At 41.4% G+C, this 16,573-nt stretch overlaps 1 protein-coding gene across 12 annotated transcripts in view; it reads left to right on the top strand.

Annotated features, from left to right (window-relative positions):
* Positions 1-16,573, top strand: part of TTLL5 (tubulin tyrosine ligase like 5) — a 316,526-nt gene that overhangs the window by 55,324 nt on the left and 244,629 nt on the right. For 10 of the 12 annotated variants that reach the window (XM_070378475.1, XM_070378469.1, XM_070378470.1 and 7 more), the window contains exons 13-16: positions 10,463-10,544; positions 12,096-12,157; positions 13,620-13,714; positions 16,208-16,249. In XM_070378475.1, coding sequence (XP_070234576.1) covers positions 10,463-10,544; positions 12,096-12,157; positions 13,620-13,714; positions 16,208-16,249 — 281 coding nt within the window. The remainder of the gene's footprint in view (positions 1-10,462; positions 10,545-12,095; positions 12,158-13,619; positions 13,715-16,207; positions 16,250-16,573) is intronic. The other 2 variants (XM_070378474.1, XM_070378473.1) reach the window with 1 other exon arrangement.

Raw genomic sequence — 16,573 nt, 5'->3', positions numbered from 1 at the left:
TAGGAAAAGAAGAGGTTACGATGTCTGTGTATCTCTTTTAAAATGCAAATATGTTCGTGTCTCCTAAAATCCTTTAGCGGCTCCCTAGACAATGGCAGCCCACTTCAGTACTCTTGCCTGGAAAATCCCATGGACAGAGGAGCCTGGTGGGCTGCAGTCCTTGGGGTTGCTAAGAGTCAGACATGACTGAGCGACTTCACTTTTACTTTTCACTTTCATGCATTGGAGAAGGAAATGGCGACCCACTCCAGTGTTCTTGCCTGGAGAATCCCAGGAACGGGGGAGCCTGGTGGGCTGCCGTCTATGGGGTCGCACAGAGTCGGACATGACTGAAGCGACTTAGCAGCAGCAGCAGACCTAACTTACAAATAGAAACTTAGTAGGGCTTTGAAGTCTCTAAGGATCTGACTCCAGCCGACTTTTCTGCAGTATCATTTCCCCGCTTACACCTCAGAAGCCAATGGGGTCCCTGCGTACTCCGTTCCCTTGGGCCTCTGCGTAAGTGCCACTGTCCAGCTAGAAGATGCCCCTCCTGTTGGCCCTGCACACTCCTGTTTGTATCTTGAGACTCGACTTGACGTGCTCCCTCCAGAAATCCTGGCCCAGCCAAGCGCCCTCCCTGCTCATGCTGCTCTGTATGTGTTCCTCTGTGTTCTCTTCCTATCAGTAGCTGCCGAGCTTAGCGTCTTAGTAGTCCCCATGTCTCCCCTTCCCCTCCGTCTCCGCTTCTGCTGAACCAAATCTTTTACCATCTCCCTGGCCTTTGTGGCTCCTCTCCTCACCCTCTGCCTTGCACCTGCTTTTATCCTATGCCGGAAATATCTTTCTCCTGTTACTTTACCTGAAAGATGACAAAAGATGAAATGAATGATGAAAGATGAAATATCTTTCTCTTGTTACTTTACCTGACTTCTTTCAAGATGAAGTCAAGTATCACTTCTTTGGTGATGTTTTCCTAAGTCTTCCCACCACAGTTAGCCTCCCTGACCCCAGTCTTCTGTTCAGTCTTCAGGAGCCCCTTCATGTCCTCTACTTCTCCTTTATGTGTCTGTCTCCCTGAAGATGGCAACAATGTCTCCCTTGCTGTTGCTCCTTTTGTGCACAGCAGCATTTTTTTGCTATTGGAGGATGTCTGGAAAATGTTTGTTGAATGAATGATTGGTTCTTTGCTTTAATTGCCTTGTGGTGGCCCAATGGATCTGATGTAGTCAGGACTTAGAGCTCCTAGAAATTATTGCATTCTTTTTGAGGAGGGGGCATGGGAAATATAATTCCAACTGCAAACACCTTATTAGATTAAAAAAATAAGTATTTCTTTTCCATATCTATGTGGCTTTTCTATAAGAGTAAATTTCTAGTAGCTCTTATTGTGAAAATCGTGGTTCTAGAAATCATCAAAAGCTCTTCTGAATGTTTTCTATTTTATTTCATTACCTGATTGCCTTTTGGAAGCTTAAGAATTTCTTGATTTTAATGGCATTAGAAGTTCTGATGAGAAATGAGCAGTGACTTTCTCTGACTCAGTGAAATACCCTGTAAGACTATTTCATCAGCCATGGGTCTCCTTCCTGGCTCCCTGCTTGTGTTCAGTTTTAATGAACTGGGTGCATCTGGAGTTTTTTAAACTGTTGACTGTCTTCTCGGCTTTTGTGGTTCTAATTCCACTTCCTGTCAGCCCTGGGATTTTGTGTGCCTTATTAACCTCCCCCCATCAGAAGTGATTTTGTATACGTTTGTGTATTTGTGTGAATCTCTTTGCCTCCCACTGGTTCCCAACCTCCCCTGGGGTTTAAGTTACAAGGAATAATCTGGTTTTTTTTTTTTCTCCTTCTCTTTTTCATTTGTTTTAGAGTAAACAGGAATTGAGAGCTTCCCAGAAGAATTTGGCTTGAACAGGGCATTGGTGTTTTAGAGGAAGCCAATAGTCGGGTGATGGGGTTCACTATATTCTTTGGGTGGTTGTTTCTGCCCTTCCGCATTATGTGATTCCTTGCCAAGAGCACTCCATTAGTATCTAAGTGCCTCTGGCCTATGACTGTAGTGTCCAACAATGTTTCCAGGTATCTTCAATATTCCCGTTCCTTTGTTTTCTTATGCTGGTAACTTTTCTCAGTTCCTGCTGTGTTCAAGGTGTAGATGATAAGGTGGTGGTTTAATCAAACCAAATTTTACATGAGACAACATACACAAATACCTGCATTGTGTTAATAGTATTTAAAAGTAGACCTAGGAACCTTCATAAGCTCCCAGAAACTTAGCCACTTGGTGCCTTTTAATAAATTTGTACATCTGGAAAGGACCTCAGAGAATAATTAGTCTGAATTAAGAAATTGGGGCCCTGAGAAATTAAGTCCCTTCCCCCTGGAGCTAGTGAATTGGAGAACTCAAATGAAAGAGACAGCTTAAGAGAAAAGGGGTCAGAAGAGGAGTTTTGGCAATCAAGTCATCTTGGTCATAGGGCTAATGGTCAATAGGATTTTTGATGCCTCTCCCAATAAAACAAACTTTTGACAGTCTTAATATTTGCTGCATTTAAGATTTTGAAAATGTGGTACCATGTGAAATATATGCTACAAACAACAACCCTTTAAATATGCTTAGGAAATTGGCAATGTGAGATAACTGGCTATGAGAACAGCTTTTTTTTAAATTTTTTTTTGAGCAGTTGGAGAAAAGCAGCCAAGAACAACAGGATGTTAGCTATCCTTTAAAGATGCTGCTGCTGACAGTGGTTTCATCTGTGTGTATGAGGATGGCTGAAGTAACAAGCTATGGCCCCAGTCCTCTCTAGCCCAAGAGCATATGAACCAGCTGTTCTGCCACTTGTGAAATTGATCAGACTGGCCTCATTTAGGTCAGAGACTGGTGATTTCCTTGTTCAGGACTAACTGTGCTCAATATAAGGACTTCCCTCATAGCTCAGTCGGTAAAGAATCTGCCTGCAATGCAGGAGACCTGAGTTCAGTTCCTGAGTGGGGAAGATCCTCTGGAGAAGGAAATGGCAACCCACTGCAGTATTCTCTCCTGGAGAATCCCATGGACAGAGGAAGCTGGCAGGCTACAATCCATGGTATCACAAGAGTCAGACATGACTTAGTGACTAAACCACCACCGCCATGTTCAATATACCCTATTTTGTGGAATGTATGCTGGTTTGGCCTTTTATTGATATTGTTTAAGACTATTTCACAGGGTAATTATGCTGACGTTCTTTTTTTTTTCTTTTCCAAAATTTATTTATTTTTTGGCTGCACTGGGTCTTCATTGCTGCTCGGGCTTTCTCTAGTTGCAGTGGGTGGGCTTCTCTTGTTGCTGAGCATAGGCTCTAGATGGGCAGGCTCAGTAGTTGTGACTCACAGACTTAAGTTACTCTGCGGCATGTGGGATCTTCCCAGACCAGGGATCAAACCCATGTCCCCTGCATTGCAAGGCAGATTTTTTTAACCACTGGACCACCAGGGAAACCCCTAAACTGACATTCTTAAAGTAGGGCTGTTCATAAATATTTGCTGAAGGACTGACAGTGGGCAGCATACATTTTATAATGTAAACTACTTGACCAATAAAAAAAATAATGAAAGTCATCAAACAGTTCACTTTTTGAGATAATTTTCTTTTCTGGCTAATTGAATGCTTCTGTTTAGATGGGAAGGGAAGTTTACTGTAGAAGGAACTTAAAAGAAAGTACCTACTGTTTGTCAGGCACACTTCGTTGGCTATTTCCTTTAGTCCTCATAACAGTTTTGTTGGTATTTATTACTCATGTTTTATAGACAAGGAAAAAAGATTCAGAGAGGTTAAATAATTTGTCCCAGGTCATGCTGTTAATAAATGGCAAAGCCAAGTTTGAAAGCCAGGTCTCTCTGGCTCACTCTCCACCCACATAAATACAAGTTCTGGTGCGTCCAGCCATTTTTGGCACGCCTCATATCCTGGATTCTCCCTCTGCTCTCCTGTAACGAGATCTCAGGAAAAATGATATCATCCTTTTTAGCAGATCAGGTCTAAAAAAGGCCTCTTTCTGTTCTAATCAGCAGTGCGTGTGTACGTGCGTGCGTGCTCAGTCGCGTCCAGCTGTTTGTGACCCTGTTTGTGACTGTTGCCCGTCAGGCTTCTTTGTCCATGGAATTTTCCAGGCAAGAATACTGGAATGGGCTACCATTTCCTACTCCAGGGGATCTTCCCAACCCAGGGATCAAACCTGCATCTCTTGCATCTCCTACATTGGCAGGCAGATTCTTTACCACTACACCACCTTCTAGATACTCCCTTCAAGTCCACCTTTACATATGGTAGCCAGATACCATGTTGATTTATTGGACTAGGTAACAAATTGGCTCTGGGCTTTTTCTTTTATTTAGTTCATTTTTCTGTGGGATTTTCGTATGTTTTTTTTTTTTTCCCCAAATTTTCCTGCTGGACCCCAGATAGAGTCTTCCTTCTTAGATTTTTAATTCCAATCCAAAGCAAGGTGAAAAGAATTTCCATTATACAATAGCATTTGACTGACAGCGAGCACTGGCTAATGTCAGCACTTTCCAATTTCAAAGATTACAACTTCAGCTAGGACTTTTTTTCTGGGGAGTGTTAGTAGGTTGATTTCCAGAACTAATGGTATGACATGTTTAGTAATCTTCTTAGGACTTGGATGCACTGTTATTTTCTCTGTTAAATCTTTTTTTTCCTCCTCCCATTCTATGCCTCTTTTTATTAAATTTCTCCTTAATATGTAAAAATCTTAATTAGAATTTCTCCTATTTCTTTGTAATTGGTGACTTTATTATGAGTATTAAGTCTTCTGGTTAGGGTTATTTTTAGGAAGTAGCTGCAAATTATTTTGTCTTTCTCAAAAATTGTAGTGTTTTACATTAAAATTTTTTTTTCTTCTTTTTTTTAAATCATTATTTCTTGATTGCTTCCTGTGTGCTTTGTATAGTACAGGCTGTTTGATATAGAGCAGTGAATGAGACATGACCTCTGCCCTCAAGTGGTGGAGATAAGCAGAAATGAAATGACACATTTCAGGGCAAGTAGTAGAGTGACTCAGGTGCCCTTGGAATATCCAAGGAGTTACCAGCTCTGTGCCTCGGGGAGCCAGAGAAGGCCATCCCTAGCAGAGGGAATATGACATGCAAAATGCAGTGTCAGGACAGGAAGTGGCATGTTTTGAAATGAAAAGTTCAGTGTGACTAGATGTAGCCTGAGTTGGATTAGGTGGTGAGAGACAAGGTTGTAGAAGTAGTTTAGGGCCCCTTTGTGAAGCACTGCGCTCGGTCACTCAGTCCTGTCCGACTCTTTGCGACCCCATGGACTGTAGCCCTCCAGGCCTCTCTGTCCATGGCATTATCCTGGCAAGAATATTGGAGTGGGTTGCCATTTCCTGCTCCTTATAAAGCACTGGCATGTATAAATTCATCCTGTAGACAATAGACAGCTATGGAGTTTTTTGAGCAGTGGAAAAACAGGATTACTATTTTTCCTTTAACTTTTATTATGACTTGACCTATAGCTTTGTATGACAGAATTATAACAGAGGGAATACTGTATAACATTATTGTGTTGTAGTTCAGTCGCTTCAGTCATGTTCGATTCTTTGAGACCCTGTGGACTGTAGCCCGCCAGGCTCCTTTGTCCTTGGGATTCTCCAGGCAAGAATACTCGAGTGGGTTGCCATGCCGTCCTCCAGGGGATCTTCCCAATGCAGGGATTGAACCAGTGTCTCCTGGATCCTCCTGCACTGTAGATGGATTCTTTACTGCTGAGCCGCCCAGAAAGCCCCATGAAATGACTATAGTCCTCCAGGAACCAGCCTGACATTGGAGTCTGTTGCTGGGCCGATTCCCTGCCTGTCTTTCCATCTGACTGTTAGATTTGTGTCTTAGAACATAATTCTGATGGCCATGTGGAGAATAGACTACAATAGGGAGAGACTAGTGCTAGGGAAATGATGGGCAGTAGGAGGAACACAGTGACAGTATACACTTAGCCACATGACCCAGCACTCCCATTCCTAGGTATCTACCCAAGAAAAGTGAAACCATATGTTCATGCAAATAGCTTTACACAAATGTGCGTAGCAGTTTTATTTATAATCGCCAAAAATTGGAAGCAGCCCAGATGTCTATCAGCCGTTGAATAGATAAACAAATTGTAGTCTATAAAATGGAATACTACTGAGCAGTAAAAGGAATGAATTACAGTATTGACATGTGTGATGATGTAGATAAATCTCACACGCCCAGTGCTAAGTGAAAGAAGCCACTCTCAGAAGGCCACGTACTTTGTGATTCCGTTTATTTGACTTTTGGAAAAGGCAGAAATCAGATCATGATTGCCAGTGGACCGGGAGAGAGCATTGACTGCAAAGGGACAAAGGGAACATTTGTGATAGAATTGTTCTACATGTTGGTGATGGCGAGTGACCATACATTTGTCAAAATTCATCAAACTGTAATTCAGAAGGGTGAACTTTATTGTGTGTAAATTACACCTCAGTAAACCTGTCTTCAAATAAGAAATAATGATAGATGGATGAACCTCAAAAGCATACTAAATGAGAAAAGTCAGACTCAAAAGAGTGTATCCTGTATGTATCCATTTGTATGAGACTCCAGATTAGGCAAAACTGATCCCTGGTATAACAAATAAGAATAATAGTTTCTGGTGGTGTGGTGACAGGGAGCAGGGTATTTACCAGGAAGGGGAATGAGGGATCTTTCTGGGGTGATGGAAGTGTTCTGTGTGTTGATACGAATGTGGGTTTTATGGATGTATCAAGACTCATCAGATAGCACACTTAAGATCTGTCCATTTCATTAAGTATGTAAATTTTACCTCAAAGGGGAATATAGAAAATAGACTAAAGAGAAACAGAGAAAGAGATATGATAATGTGTTGTATTTGGCAGGTGGTGAACAGTGTCTCTAGCACAGGTGACTAGTGTGTGGGGTTTTCCAAGGTGAAGAACAGTGGGAAGCCAAACAAAGTTTTGGGAGAAGATATCGAGCTATGTTTCGTTGAGCGTCGAGTACCTGTGGGATATCCTAGTGAAGTTGTCTGGATGGCATTTGGATTTACGGATTTGGTGTCCGGGAGACACCTGACTAAAGACAGAGATTGGAATGTCATCATCATAATATTAATTGCAGATACGAGAATACATGAGAGCAGCCAAGAAGAGCTAGAACTTAGAAGGGAAGAGACCTGAGGATGCTACCCTGAGCAAACCTACCAGTAACTAGCTGGGCAGAAGAGAAGGGACGAAAGACAGAGAGAAAGGACAGTCAGACGAGAGCAGTGTCCTGGAACCAAGGGCGAGGAAAGTTCCAATAAGTAAGGGGTGGTCAGCAGTTTTCAGGTGCTTGGGCTGAAAGCAGCAAGGCAGTCTTTGGGATCATAGCGAGAACAGTCGGTTATTAAAGAATGGCAACAGAAGCAAATTGCTCTGGGCGGGAGAGTCAACAGGCATTAAGAAACGAATGCGGCTAAGTGTAGATTGCTTTCTAAGAAACTGCTTGGAAGAAACAGGGGGATAAGGGCGCTAATGTAAAATGTGATCTGGAGTCAGGCTGCTTCTTACCATGCACCAGTTAGATTTGCAAGTTTGTTTTGTTTTGGCTGGGGTTGAAGGAACTGTATCTCTCCAAGGAAAATTTTCTTGGGGAAACATTGTTGAGTAAGGTGGTAGCAACAGCCCTTTGAAGATACTTGTTTTTCGGTCACGATGGAGACAACACAGAGGAACCAAGAAAGTTAGCTCTCAGAACTGGAGAAGCCTAGTTTGCCTGCACCTTTTAATGACAGGAGCACTGGTGTATGTCATCATGGATAACTGAATTTTTGGAATTGTAGACACTGCTGCTAAAACATACATCGAAAGGTGAGGAAGTTTAATATTCTCCGTGCAACTTATTGATGCTTTTTACCTTTTAAAATCTGTAATGTCCAGAGAAAAGACTAAGCCTAAGTTAAAAGATTTGCTCTAAGGACTCTTGTAGCCTGCCAAGTAACCAAATGGTTTTGATTAAGCCGAGTTGATCGTTGTAAGAGATAAGCCTGATACGAGTGCTCTCTTTGTCACCCCGGTCCTCTCCTCCAGTTCCAGCCTCTCAGGTGACCTGGGCTTTGCAGTGTGCTACGATGCTGTCACACATCTGTACATCTGTGTGTACAGATGTTGGTTAGGTTCAGAGTTGATTCTGAGATCATTTGGCCCTGGTGGACTTTATTCACCTGAGTTGGCGATGGAGAGGGAAGCCTGGAGTGCTGCAGTCCACGGGGTCGCAGAGAGTCGGACAAACTGAGCAACTGAACGGAACTGATAAAGGCTGTTGTCTCTCTTTGGGTTTTTTGTTTTTTTTTGTTTTCTCTTACTTTCCACATTACTGGTTTCTCAGCCTTTCAACTGAAAGTCTTGGACTTTGCCTCTAAATTTGAGAGAGAGTTAAGTAAATATGTCGGCTGCTTATTGTGAGGTGTTTAAATGACGGGTCTTACTGCTTGTTTTTCTGAGTTCAATTTGTGTTCATTTGTGGCTGATTCTGCAAATCTGATCGATATGTGCATCAGTCATTATTCTTGTCCTGTTCCTTAAGCTATTATTATTATTAATTTTACCAGTTTATGAAATAGTTGAATCCTGTGCTTCAGCTTTCAAAAACTGAAGAGAAGGTTTTTCTTGAATCAGACTCCTATTGTACTTTTCTCTGCTTGTGTAATGTTAACATGGATTTGTAGTTTTTGTAGTTTTTTCCTCTTAAATGCCTTTACTAGTGCTGTATCACAGAAAGATTTTTCTCAAATTAAAGGGGGAATATTCTATTAAATGATTGAAGATTGGATAAAATAGTCAGAAGAATGTACTGGCCATAAAAGCTACGAGTATGCTACCAAAAAAAAAAGATAGGTAAAGGAGCTTCCTTTTCTTTACACCTTTAAAGTTTTGATAATATATGATTTTGGTGTAGTTACATGAGGGTGAATCCTGTCTCAGACTCTCTTATAATTTGTGATTATTTTTGTAAATTAAATGGAATCCTAAATAAGTACTATGGAAACCAACTCCTTCCTGAAAAACTTTTCCTGAGAGAGAATTTAAAAATGCATATCTACCTGAATCTATGTTGCATAAGTAGGAATTCTGTTTATACATTAACTGAGCATACAGATATCGACAAATGGTGATTGATAGAGGATAAGGGAAGCCAGAGTGTGCTAATAAATATGAGGGAGAGAGATGATCCTCTCAGGCTCCATAGGGAGTGAAGGGCAGGGTGGTGAGGAGGGCCTGGGTCCCTGGATTCCCATTGCACCACACTTCCATGTTCCAGAAGGAGTCTTTGGCATCATCTTTTTAGAAATTCCCATTTGTTCTTCTGTGTGTCTGAGAGGATTGAGAAATGGAGAAGTTCTTGAAGTAAAGAAATCTGCCTCAAAATGAATTTCTGGAAAATACCTGGTTGTATTCCGTGGGTGTGAGCTGTGTGGCCTGTGACCTCTGGTTGAATTGTCAGGAAGCTAGTCTTTTCTCTTGCAGAGAAGGTGTGTGCAAACAGTTTATTTGAGGGACACAGAGTGGGATGTTGGAGAATGAGTGGGACTTCGGAAAGTCTGATGCATTCGATGTGTGTATACTGAGGAGGACTGTGGAGAGGGCCTCGTTAATGATGATAATGAGAGTAAAGGTTGCCAGCTAAGGTTCCAAGTTAGCCTCTCATCCCTGCATTCCGGGAGAAGAGCCAGCTCCTGGTTCTGGCTTTGTAACAGTTGGGGACTTAAGGGACAAGAATTAGCAAAGGAAATTTGATCCTTGGCTCCTTCCCTTCTTGTGACCTGTCGTAGTCCTGCTTGGCTGCCATTAGCCCCCTCCTTTCTCTTCTGTCTTTCTATGTTGGGCTGGTATATTTTATTTTCTATCTTCAAAGGGGAATTGAAACCTTAGAGGGGAAAGAACAAATAGATTTCTGCCTTTTGTGTGTGTGTGCTTTTTTTTTTTTTTTTTTTACCTAGGTTGTGAAAGCAAGGTCTTGGTTTAAAAAAGTGTGATGGGAAGATCCTAGAGAGATGCCTTCAGTAGATTTTCCTGTTTTCAGAGTGTGGTGGAGAAGAACAACCCAAAACAAGCCCAGCAGCATTGATATTAGATGCACTTGCTGCATTCCTTTTCCTGACATTTTTTTAGCCTTCTGCACAGCACCAGAATCATGCTTGCTAACTTTTAGAGTCAGGTAACTTTCTGTATAGAACTCAGAAATGTCGAGTGGATAATAGAAACCATAGAGCATTATTATCTCTAGAACTTGATTAATTTCTCTTGGATTTGAAAGTTTTCTGCATCTACTGTCTCTGGATACTCAGCAAGTTTCTAGGCCATTGATGGAAGTTGACTGGATTGACTTCCAGATCTTTGTTTGGTTGTGACATGGAAAATGATTTTGTGTATTGTGTTATGTTGTGTTTCTAGAACTTTATGGCTTTGACGTGCTCATAGATTCTACCCTGAAGCCATGGTTGTTGGAAGTGAATCTCTCTCCTTCTTTGGCCTGGTAAGTAGTCTGTTCCACCAACTAGCAAAGGACAAACCTTCAATAAGCGACACTAAAACACTTTTTTTTTGGTCATTTCTCTTGGCACTAGGAGATTTTTTTTCCCCCCTTCTTTATTAGATTGAGATGATTAGAATTTCTAAATTTGGGGGATTTGTGGTGTATTATCAGAGTCCGTATTGCAACCATGGACCTCTGTCTTACTAGTCAATTTGCAGTCTCTGTTTACTGTCTTATTGGGCTTCTAGGGATGCTTCTTTCATTTTTATCTCCACTGCATTCCCTCTCACACTTTTTTTAAGCTTTTAGGTGTTCAGCTAAGGGTAAAGAAATACACGAGATATATTTTCTTTGTTACCGAAAGTTTATACATGCTCTAACCCACACATATCATAAAGGTATAGAGCTGGGCCTAGGAGTGTGTAAATAATATCTGGTCCTTTTACGCTGTCCATGTCCTGGTGTTATCTATCCAAGATTAAAGTCTAAAATCTTCAGACGTTTTAAAAAATTATTTTTAACCTGTCGTTTAGAAGAAGGAAAGAAACTTATTTTCCAATACCAGAGAAGACTCTGCTTCTATCTGTGGCTACAACCAGAGTTTCTGTTAGTTATATGCTTCTCTAAACAGCTAGAAAACCCTAGAGATTTATGCCAGAGACCACCCAGCTGCTGCATTTTTAACAATGAAAAATGTTGGCAAAATGCCAAGTAATCAAATAAAGACAGACTGACTACTTGGTTGGATGGGAGTTTGGCTTCACCCCAATTATAAGCTGTAGAGCTGGATAATACAGATGCTTCAGATGTTGTCCTACACTTAGGTTAAGTCAGTGTTTTGTAGATTTCCTGGCAATGCACATCATACAGTATTAGAGAGCCCCAGGGTAAGGGGTTAGAGGAGTCTGGTTTCTGGGGGAACACCTCAACCCCAAAGCCAGCATCTCATCATCACCACAGGGAGGCCCCACGCTTTCAGGCTTTCTTGTTTCTGTTTCCATGTGGGTTCCTGCTGCATCGTCTGGTGGTACTTTGCTACAGTTTTTTTTTTTTTTTTTTTGCTTTAATTTGCAAGCACACAATCTTAAGAAGGTCAGTTTAGAATGGAAAATGAAGTCTTAAAAAAGTACAAAGATAGCCCAAGTTCCTTCTCTTGCATGTGAATGTGATTTGATGATCACAGCAGTAAAAAATAATTTGGATGATGGGCATGCTCATAAAAGAGCATATTAAAAATCTGAACCTCTAAAATCCACAGTGATAATACAGCAGTGTTCATGACCCTGTGCAAACAAGACCTTCTGGAATAAAAAGGTTGAGTGTCAGTGGGTTAGCGCCTTACAGCTGGGCCTGCCTTACAGAGGATGAGCTTGACACCAGGCTTTTATGTCTAGAATTTTTGCCCAGATTTTTCCCCCCATGGATTTGATGTACTTTAGTGTTGCTCCTCACTGACATTTGGTAGCTCTTTTATATTGAGGGCTGTTAAGGGCAGCTATTCTCTTAACCTATAAAATTATCAATTGCTCTTTTCTTTCTTTATTCTGTTAGTGATGCACCTCTGGACCTAAAAATTAAAGCCAGTATGATCTCAGATATGTTCACTGTTGTAGGTGAGTAGTATTCTTTTCTGAAGACTCATAAATGTGAAGTAGAGCATCCATTTTGTCAGACTCTATATGTGTTGCCAACTGGCAGTTCCTCAGCCATACTGAATGTTTTGTACTCAAAAATTATATTTTTAGGGAAGTGTTTATATGTTTCTACACCCCCTGGCTCCTCCTTCCTGAGGCTGAACCACAGCTAGGGCTGAGACCTAATTCCTGGAGCACAGGAATCATGAGCTGAGGAAGAGAATTAAGCAAAGATCTGGAGAAAATAAATTTTGCCCTGAGATGATATAGTGAAACCCACTGAAGAGGCTTTGTTACCAAGGAGACTGGCTATGTTTCTGCTATGCAGTCTTTACTGGTGTCAACACAATCTTTTCTATAGTAGTTATAACTGAAGCAAGCCAAGGAAAAAATCCCTTTGTGAGTAGATAAAACAAAACTTTGAGATGGAGATGGGCTGCCAAGTGGGTATGTTGTGGGTTTAGGGTTGTTGTTGTTGTTTTAAGTACCCCAAAAAACACATAATAAGACGCACTTGAACTAGCACTTGATGTACCAGCAAATGCTGTAAAACTTTCCTCCCCCTTTCTCCTTGGATGAGAATCTGCTTCTTTTTAGGAAATAAGTGAGATTAGCCGAAGCCTAATTTCTTAAGCCCTGGAGAATCTACAACGTGTATTTTGGAACTTGCCAGTAGTAGACCACTTTTCTTTTTTTTTTTTTTTTTTCTTCTTCTTCTTATTTTATATATTTTATTTTATTTTTAACTTTGCAATATTGTATTGGTTTTGCCATATATCAAAATGAATCCACCACAGGTATACATGTGTTCCCCATCCTGAACCCTCCTCCCTCCTCCCTCCCCATACCATCCCTCTGGGTCGTCCCAGTGCACCAGCCCCAAGCATCCAGTATCATGCATCGAACCTGGACTGGCGACTCGTTTCATACATGATATTATACATGTTTCAATGCCCTTCTCCCAAATCATCCCACCCTCTCCCTCTCCCTTTCAGACGTTCCAGAAGTGGATCCTATAACAGGACAAGACCCCTCACTTGCTTCTGGATTCTCCTGGTAAAAACCAACACTGTTATTTTCCAGTCACCATCCAGGAAGCCACTTTAAAATAATTTGTCTTTATTATTTTTTTTTTAAGTGAACTTTTACTCTGAATGTCATCGAAAGTCTCCATCTCTTTGTCCATCAGAATCACATTTCGGTTCCCAACAGGGAAGGCTGACTGATCTGCATATTTTCCTTTCTTGTTCACTCCAGTCGTGATAGTTCAAAGTTCAAGTGGAGGATGTGTATGGGAGAGTCATGCCTAAACCTCTTCAGGATGGAGCTCTATCAGATTTATGGCAGTGAAACTGAGCTTGTCCATCGAAAGGAAACGTGCAGCTAAACCTTCTAATTTCTTAGCAAATGGCAGTTTTAATGTTTCCCGTTCCCCATTCAGGGTTTGTGTGTCAAGATCCTGCCCAGCGGACATCAACCCGGCCAATTTACCCCACGTTTGACTCTTCCAGGCGAAACCCTTTCCAGAAACCTCAGGTAAGCAGTTCCAGCAACAGAAAGCCCCAAGGAAGCTTATTGTAAAGTCGCAGCTGTTGTCAATAAGTGAGCTGAAGCACTATGATTAGAAGGTCACTTACAGCAGGAGAATTGGGGGAGCATTCTAGACAGGAGGCAGTTATATTCAGCCATGGCAAATAGCTTACGCTTTTAATGCTTTCAAACCATGTTACTTTCTGCTTTTTGTCTTTCTTTTCTTTTGGCTTCCTTTTTCATTATCTTTCTTTTTTCTTTCTCTCTCTTTTGAAAAATTGCTCCCAGTCTTTTCACATTGATATGCTCATAAATGAGGCACAGAGAGGGATTCTGCAAATTTCTCGTCAGTACTCTGCTGCATTCTTTATGATCTTCAGGCTAGCTTTGCAGAGAAGATGCTCAATTGAAATAATATCTTCTCTACATGCGATTCTCTTCACAAGGACCCTCAGTGATCATGAGGTGCTGATTGAATTTAAATGAGCTAAATGTCTGCAGAGAGCTTGGCGGGCATGTCTGAAACCTCATTTGACCCAGTGTTGCTCCAGTCTTTGTGTACTCTGCATTTTTGTTCCAGGTAAACCAGTCAGCTGTCTGATGGTTTATCCATTCCATCATCTGATCAGTCCCTGCCCGTCTAGACCCGGCTAGTTTCCACTTTGTTTCTTTGCCTTTAACCTTTCGTCTTATCCAAAAGGTCCCCTTTCCTCCTCTCTTCCTATCTGGACTGATTACCTTACCTGCTCAGAAGTTTGGAGACCCTTTCTTACTAAACCCATTCCACTCTGTCATGGCCTTTTCTTTTCATTACAACATTATTTACTGGTTCTCAACCGCATTGTTTTGCCTTCGTTGATTTGTTGCCTTTAAATTGTCCAGTACTCCTCTGTGAGACTGTAAGCTCTTTGAAGGCAGAAACAGCTGCTATTTCTCCCCATTCCTCCTCTTTCCCTTGTTTTTTCCCTACTGCGTTCATCCCACTTCCACTTTAGCCCTCCATCTCTCCCTTTTCCCGCCACTCCTCTTCCTTTTGTTTGCTGGTCTCATTTAGAGTACTGCTACTTCTGTTTGCTAAGCTTACATGCATTATTTATTCAGATAGCTTTTCATTAGAACAGGGTTTGAAACCTCAAAATGCGTCTGAGGATTGCAGAGTAAACAGGGCCAGGTATGATACACGAGTGCCGTGACTGCAGCCGAGTGGGTAGTGCATGCTTCACATTAACAGGGCAACTCTTACTTCTGTGCTTTAGCTGATCACTGCTGTGAGTTGTCAGATGTTCTTACTTTCTAGAGAAATCAGGAATCTTATTTTAAAATACTGACAACAAGTTCAATTAAAAAAATAATACTTTGCAGATGAAACATAGTATGTCGGTGAGGTGGATTTAGTTTGCAGGCTGCCTGTGACCTCTTGCTTTCAAATTATTCCCTATTAGTATCAGTGCTGTAGTATAGAACAAGGTGAACTCTATTTTAAGGGGTATTAGATTAGAAGTGAAATCATGCAGCAGTGTTGTACTTGATCAGTTGTATGTGTGTGTGTGTGTGCGTGTGTGTGCTCAGTCGCTTCAGTCGTGTCCAACTCTTTGCAACCCCGTGGACGGTAGCCCGCCAGGCTCCTCTGTCCATGGGATTGCATTGTCCATGGGATTCTCCAGGCAAGAAAACCGGAGTGGGTTGCCATGCCCTCCTCCAGGGGATCCTCCGGACCCAGGGATCAAACCCTCACCTCCGGTGTCTCCTGCAGTGCAGGTGAATTCTTTACCGCTGAGCCACTGGGGAAGTCCTGATCAGTAGTACATTACAGGTCAAAGGGTTTTCTTTAACTTTTAACAGAAAAGTAGAGGGTTTAACCTAGGTGTACTAGGAGAACTGAATTGAGGCAATCACGCATGTTCCTTTAAATTGTTTTCTGCAGTATCTGTGAGTCATAGGATTGTGTATAAAATATTACGAATGTTTCTCTGCGGCTTTAACAGAGTTTCTGCAAGTTCCACTCTAGGAGTAGCTGTATGTCAATCTTGAATGAATTGACCCCTTTTCTTAGCTTGCCTGTCAGCTTTTATTGGTGACTTTGCAAATAGTGAAGAACCTACTCGCTGTGTGCTCTGCTAACTGGTAGGTAACAGCGTGACTTTATCCATGAGCAGTCCACAGGGTAATTACTTAAAGGCTTAAGAAGCTGTAGATTAGTTCCATGTACTGTGTGAGACCATTTTACCAGGTGGACTAATACCTTCAGGATCTTCAGTACGTTACAGTGGGATTGAGTTCTCAGTGGTAAGAAGGTGAAGCTGGAATGATTATACCACAGGAGAATGCGGTGTGAAAAATAATAAATGCTCTAATCTTTCAAGTGCAAAATATAGGGCTTTGGCTTTTGTTCTCTGCTTGGAGATTATTTTTTTCTTTTTTATATTAGATGTAGGAGTTGGAAAATACAGGCATGTTAGGAGAAGATAAGGCTTTATTCCATTTTTCTGTCTTTTATAGCGTCCAGTATCTGCACAGTTTCAGTCATCAACCGTCAAGCAGGTAAGTTCTGGATCATGTGGAGAGTTCATTCAAACTTTTATCTCCATTCCCCAAATGGAAAGCCTTTTAGCTTCACCGTTTCACAGTATATATTTCATGCACCTGCTCCTTGAATAGTTTAACAATGTAAAATAGAATAAGTGAAAATGAATGCTGAGATCTTTTCAGATGTAGTATATAAAAGATGTTGCAGGGATTTCTGAATCCTCTTTTTCTGATAGTGATCATGCTGTGATGGAGGCAGCTGAATCCAGATGATGAACACAGTTTAGAGGCATATCTATGGCTTTGACTAAAATATTCCAGAAAGGAAATATCATCGTT

Source organism: Bos mutus, chromosome 10 (assembly GCF_027580195.1).
Source record: "Bos mutus isolate GX-2022 chromosome 10, NWIPB_WYAK_1.1, whole genome shotgun sequence".
Classification (NCBI taxonomy): domain Eukaryota; kingdom Metazoa; phylum Chordata; class Mammalia; order Artiodactyla; family Bovidae; genus Bos; species Bos mutus.
This window is presented reverse-complemented; position numbering and strand designations above follow the sequence as displayed.